General features: G+C 50.4%; 1 protein-coding gene across 1 annotated transcript; it reads right to left on the bottom strand.

Moving 5' to 3' along the window:
• Window positions 1-692: 692 nt before the first annotated feature.
• HOXA11 (homeobox A11) lies at window positions 693-3,066 on the bottom strand. Its single transcript, XM_058032877.1, has 2 exons — window positions 2,403-3,066; window positions 693-925 (listed from the first exon to the last, which is right to left on the bottom strand). The coding sequence occupies exons 1-2, from the start codon at window positions 3,064-3,066 to the stop codon at window positions 693-695; spliced, it is 897 nt and encodes a 298-aa protein (XP_057888860.1).
• Window positions 3,067-6,709: the final 3,643 nt, after the last annotated feature.

A 6,709-nucleotide genomic window follows, 5' to 3' on the forward strand; every position in this document is an offset into this window, starting at 1 on the left:
CCCAGGAAGGTGTGGACATGACATCCCCCCCTTTCTTTAGTTCTGTTTGTATGTGTGTGTGTGTATGTGTGTGTGTATGTGTGTGTATGTGTGTGTATGTGTGTGTATGTGTGTGTATGTGTGTGTATGTGTGTGTGTGTGTGTGACTCCGTCCTTCAAATCTTATTTCAAACCCATGAGCAATGGAACACTGCCTCTAACCCAGACATTTTCCTAAGGAAGAACAAAAGATTATTTCTCAGAGTTTATATTCTGCAGTGGTCCTGGTTGGGTGAGCTCGACCTGGCGATCTCCAGACAGATGTTGCACAGCAGCACAGGGGCGAGGAAGGGCCGGGGATGGGCGAGTCCGGGGATGGAGAAGGACCGTCCCCGCCCGTGCCTGCCGAAAGCCGTGGCAGGGTGAGCCGCAGTGCCTGCAAAGGTAAGAGGTATGGATTTTGCACTCAGAGGTGACGTGCACGTTTAGAAATGGATCCCATGTGTGTCAAAATCAAATCGATTCCAGTTGATATGTAAATACATATATAAAAAATCATCATCGCAGTTCCAGAGAAGGTTTACGTGTGTGTAAAACCTTAGATTCTTCTAGTCCCGTCAGATACACACCTCCTTCCTCCACGTAACCCCGTGGCTTGACCTTGTCAAGGGCGAAATCTGAATTTAATCTCGTCTTGAAAAACGCTATGAGTTTTAAAGTAGTGGATTAGCTGAGTAATATTGTAATCGGTCCCTGTTAATTTTTTTTTCTTTCATTCTTCTGTTCTGAAACCATATTTTGACTTGACGGTCGGTCAGATTGAGCATTCGGGAGAGCTGGAGGCGTTTCTCTTTGTTTATGTAGACACTGAAGAAGAACTCCCTTTCTAACTCTCTAATCTGGTATTTGGTGTATGGGCATCTCTTTTTACGCGTACGTTGTCCACCTGTGGAGCGAAAAAAGGCAGAAACGTTTGAGACCCGGCGGTGGCCGGCGGCGGGGGCTGAGGAGGGACGGGGGTGCTCCCAGGGAAAGCACGTTAACCTGGAAAAGACGCGTTTTGCCCGCTCCGGGGTGGGAGCCGGTGGCTCTGGGGCTTGGCGCCAGCCCTCCGCCGTGGCGGGTGCGTGCGGCCGGGCCCGGAGCCGCCGGCCCAGCCCGGCCCCTGCGGCGCCGCGGCCCCGGGAGCGCGCAGGGCGAAACCCCCGCCGAGAGCCGCGATCCGGCCGCGCTTCCTCCGCGGGGAGGGCAGCTGGAGGAAAGAGCGGTGGCGGGGGGCTCTCGCGGGTTTCACGAGCCGGAGGAAAGCCTTTGTGGGCTGCTCGGCCCGGCGCCACCCCGCACGGGAGCTGCCCGGGGAGCGGCCATCACCTGGCTGCCGGCAGCGGGCGGGGGGGCCCGCGCCCAGCCCGCCCCGAGCCCCGGCCCGCCCGCACCTCGCCCTCCTGCCCGGCCCGATCCCGTCCTGCGTCCCGAGCAGGGGAAAAACCCCCGAGCCCAAGGCTGAGGCTGCTGCCTCTCCCCCTAGCCGGCTATTTTCAAGCACGTTCTCCACCGCATCGAGGTATTCTCCTCTCGATTAGCCATTACGGTTTTAAAGTTCATTAAGCAGAATATAAAAGGTTTCAAGGTTCAGGAGCTCTTTACATTAAACGTAGCTGCTATCCCTTTAAAAACTTCCTTTTCTGGTACAGTTCATTGTCGAGGTATTTTTTCCCCCCGGCCGTATACTAGCTTTGCCTTTTAAAAAGCTCACATAAAAAAATCAGACTTTGACAGATTGAATAACAATTGTAAGTAACAAACTGTTGGACAGAAGGCAACACGTAATTGCCACAGTGCCTTAGTAAAATGGCTTCCTTTAGACAAAAAGGCCAGCTTTAGGTTAATTTGCTTCTTTTAATATATTGCTACAGTTCAGGCTGCTACTTTATCTGTTAAACGCTATTCTAGCGCAATCGTTAAAACGGCGAGGGCTTTGAATTCAGCTCCTAACTAGACTTCTGGTGCAACACATGGCTTTTATAAAATCACTGGATTACATTGATATCAAAGGAGTCAGGATCTCCTTTTTTGCCGAATTTACAGGCACAGAACGAACGTTATTATATTTTCAAGAGCTGACCACGGAACTGGTTTTTTATTATTATTTTTTTTAAAAAAGCAGAAAAAAGAAAAAAAAAGGAGAAGAAAAAGGAAAAAAAAAAAATTAGGCATCCATTGCCCGGTGGGTATTTCACGGCCAATTTCAGCACTAAACACGTGATCTCGCCTTTTATAACAAAGTTTTGTTGGGGGAAATCTAAAGGCCCTTCATAAACCTTATATGCTTATAAAACAGCATATAAAAATTTAACAGCGGCGGTGCGCTAGATTTCAAGCTGCCTTTGCTAAAAGCGCTCCGGCGCTGCCTTTATACGTACTGGAACTGCCGGATTTCTCCTCATTGTTGCCGGAAGATGACTCGGGGCTGCTGCTGCTCTCCGGCCGCCTCCTCCTCTCCTTCTCCGCCGCCGCCGCCGCCGCCCTGCCGCAGCCGCCCTCCGAACTTGAAGTTGCCGCCGCCGCCGCCCCGGCGGCCGCGGGCGCCTTCTCGCCACTCTTGTCTACCGGGTAGTCCGCCGAGGCCAGGTTTTCCGCCGTGCCATAAGCCGTCTCGAAAAATTGGTCGAAAGCCTGGGGCAGGACCCCGTTCCTGCCCACCGTGCTATAGAAATTGGAGGAGACGTTGGTGCTGGGGTGGTAGACGTTAGCTGTGTTTTTGCCGAACATCTCGCCCATGCTAGCAGTGTTGGTGGCAGGCAGGCAGTCTCTGTGCATGATCTCCTCTGCGGAGTAGCAGTGGGGCAGATTGTTCCTGGGGTGCCATTTACTGGAGGGATCAATGGCATATTCCCTGAAGGTAACTTCTCTCACAGGTTGGACCTGGGGTAGGTTGGAGGAGTAGGAGTATGTCATAGGGCGAGAAGAGGGGGTTTGGGGCAAAAAAGAAGGGAGGCTGGAAAAATCAGGACCCGAGACGTAGTAAGTACAACTTGGCAAATACATGTTAGAGGAACAAGGAACACGCTCATCAAAATCCATCATTAGGGCTACCTCGGCTTCTCCGCATTAGCTGAGCTTAACATGATTCTCTAGCGCAGCTGCCCCTTTGAAGCGGATCCGTGAAGTAAGGGATGGGGAGACGTAGGCTGACGTGGAGAGCTCTCCCGGCGGCGCAGGGAGGTGCGGTCACGTGGCCCGACGTTGACATTGACGAGCGGCGGGCCCGGGCCCCGCTCCCTTTGTGGCCGTCGCGGGGGAAAGCAACAGCGCGTCGCCAGCGCCCAGGGGCGAGCCGAGCGCAGCTGGGCCGGGGGGGAGCCCGGGGGGACACGCTGCCGCCCTGCCACTGCCCCGGCTTAGCCGCCCGGGCCCTGGCACCCTCTGGCTCTGCAGCAGAGAGGCTTATCAATTCCCCCCGGGGTTAGGTGAGACCTTTCTGTTTGTTTGTGGGCTTGCTGGGGCGTTCGGCGGCTCGCCGGCAGGCTCCGAGAAGGAGGGCACCGTAGCAGAGATGCACGCACGCTTTCTTGTGGAAAGCCGCTTACGAGGAGGAGGAAAACGCTCCTGAAGAAAACGTCTCCTTTTTTCCCCCCTTCTTATTTTTTCTCTTTTTTTTTTTTTTTTTTTTTTTTTTTTTTGATCGGTTTGAGCTTTCCCTCCTCCCCCCCTAAAAAAAAAAAAAAAAAGAAAAAAAGCCCTCACTCTTCAGGGTTTTTCTGGAAACCTTACGAGGAAGAATGTGCCAGGGTCAAGTCTTTACTGATTTTCATGGTGAATAGATTACATGCTTGCATTCATGTTCACTTCCGAAGCGCTTAGTGTCTTCCTTCCCTTACTTACATATTAACCTCAAATACCCCGCGCGGCTTCAGCCAAGCTTTACTGGAGGTAGTTAACAGTGTCGGGTCCCTGGGACGCAGGTTTCCCCTCCTCACCCTCTCCAAACCATCCCTTGCCTCAGTCGCAACGCCAGAAAGCCAGCAAGCCCTTTAAAGTGCAGACCACGGAGCTAAAGGCTGTTTGCTGATCTCTCCGCCTCAACTCTGCAACTAAATGCTCGAAAAACCAGTGGATAGTGGGCTACCCCAGCTTGATAAATACTTCGAGTTTAATTGCCAGAAGCCTAGTTAAAATTATTTGACATACTGTTAACCCGTAGGAACAAACTCGCCGTACCGAGACACTTTCCTTTTAGCTTTGTGTCGTCGCTGAAGGCTGACACCCAGGGAGACCTATTTTAAAAACCTGGTTAAACTTTTACTATTGTTGCATGAAAGGGATGATATAGAAAGCGGATTGTACAGGGCAGAGACGAAAAAGTACTTTTTCTGCCAATAAAAATGCACACCCCTCCGAATGAGCAGAGCCAAAGAAAACACAGAAATACGCCAAAGAATACAGCACCTTTCGAGGCACGGACATCCCTAAGCTCTCGGAAAAAGTTTTTTTTTTGCTCTTCTGATGTTCGATTTCAGAAAAGAAATATTTGAGTTCCGGCTGGATTTTATCAAAATAGAAAAACAGGGTGGCAAACGGCTATTGTGAAGTCGGGACTCTTAGGAAATCAGACGTAGTTCAAGATCCGTGCCCCCGTGGACTTGGGAGGCTAGTGGAAGGGAAACGAAAATGTTAGGGAAATAATATTTGGATTTCCCCCCCCCCCCCCCTTCCTCTGCAGTGCTGTGGAAGTATTTATATATCCGGAGAAAGTTCTCTACTAAATTCTGGAGATCCTCGGTATTTAAATGTCAACATCGATTTGTTTATTTATTGCTTGCCTTATCGCAACCGACTAAATAACAAATCTAATCATGTTATGTAGAGAGAAAATATTCTCATTATGTATTTCCCCTACATTATAGTTAACTATTGCGTTTGAATTCAAGCTGTAAATTCAAGATTATCAAGTAATTACTTTGTAGTGGAGTAAACTAATTTATTAGCATTAATGTTTATATGCCTTTTTCTTATTTTACAAGGGTTACCCTTCACAAATCAAACGCTCCGGACGTATCCCTGTAATGAACTCTTTATTTTGGTTTGCTGCAAGAACTTCTTATGCTTACTGCACGTCTGTGAGCTGAACTTGAAATTAATGAATTAATCTTCCAGCTTGACATATTTGCTAGAAAGTGGATGGAAAAGGATTGCATGTCGTCAAAACCGCTAGCAGAAGACTGCAATGTCGTTTAGGGATTGTAAAAAGGTTTGGGAGGTTTGGGGGCTTTCCTTCTCTCTCCCTCTTAATTTCTTTTTTTTTTTTTTTTTTTTTTTTTTTTTTTTTTAACTTGAGGTGGGGAGGGGTGTGCCAGAGCTCTGGTTGGCTTTTTCCTCAACGCTGTAATTTTGCTCGCATTTACTTTCCCCCGGTTTTTTGCAGGGGGTGGTCGTGGTGGGGTGGTGGGTGGGGTGGACTGGGGGGTCGGAAGCCCTCTTTTGGTGTCCGAGCATTGGTTATTTCCCCTGTACACCCGCACCGTTCAATTCCGTCGATGAAAACCTCTCCCCACACCCTGCACACACGCAGACACTCCTCCCTTCGAACAAAAAGGAATGTATAAGGATTTCAGTGACTTTGAGATAACAAAGGCGCCACCATTGCCGAGCCTCGCCCCGCCTCTGTGTGATGGCAAACAAATTCTTGCACTTGTATTAGGGCTTTTAAGGCTATAATTGAACACGGCGCGTCTAGGGGAACCGAAAACAGTTCTAGACTGACCTGCGGTTTTATAGCACTTTGGCAGTCAACTTCAGCTTGTGCCAGAGCAGACATGACAGAGCTGCCCAACACTTAATCGCGGGACGCCACCTCCTCGGACTCACTGCAGCCGCCCTCTTGCATTTCAATAAATTTCAAACCTTGGGGCTAGAAATGGGGAGCAGAGCTGGCACAGGTTTGTATGGGGCTCTTTGCCGCTCCTCTCTGCAGCGGGGGCTGCGGCGCCGTGCGAGGCTCCGCCGTGCCAGAGGTCGGGGCTGCCTCTGGGAAACAAAGGGAAATTAAGGCAAGAAGGGCGAGAAGGCGACTGGAAATAGGAGCGTGTGTGTGTGCGTGGGTGTGCGTGTGTCTGGGCATATATGTGCTTGCACAGCATGCACACGTGCAGCCCCGATGCCTGCTTTCGGATCGCTCGGGCTCTCTCCCCCACCTCTCCAAAGCGAGCTGCCTGTTTCTCTGCAAGCGGGTTTGTAACGCAGGGGGACCCCAAAACGCCTCCGGGTGCCGCCTGCACAGCAAGCGGGAAGGGCGATGGGGAAACCGAGGGGGGCACAGCTCGTCTGGTAGCGAGTAGACAGCCAAGGCACAGGCTGTTCTCTGCTTTATTTGCTGTTAAGTGAAACAAGAGATAATGTACGCCTAAAGTCCCGGAATGTGTGGGTAATTGCAGGGAGCCTGCTGTTAAGTTGCTGTGTTCAGCACAATTATCAATGTTGATTATTTGGTCTAATGTTGAATTGCTCTTTTAATACAGTAATTGGGACTTCCGCGTTGAGGAAGGGGGAAAACCGAGCCTTCCCCTCGCTAACCTCACTGAGAACAACATAAACAAAGGCAGGCATTTCGTTTGGAGAAGCAAAATGCATTCGTTACGCCTTCCCATGTATTTCGACCGGATTAGAGAGGGTAAAACCGCTCTGAATTTGGAACCTCTGCTGCAGGACGGTTTTGCAAAGGAGAAGCGTG

Source organism: Melospiza georgiana, chromosome 1, assembly GCF_028018845.1.
Source record: "Melospiza georgiana isolate bMelGeo1 chromosome 1, bMelGeo1.pri, whole genome shotgun sequence".
In the NCBI taxonomy this organism is placed as follows: Eukaryota; Metazoa; Chordata; class Aves; order Passeriformes; family Passerellidae; genus Melospiza; species Melospiza georgiana.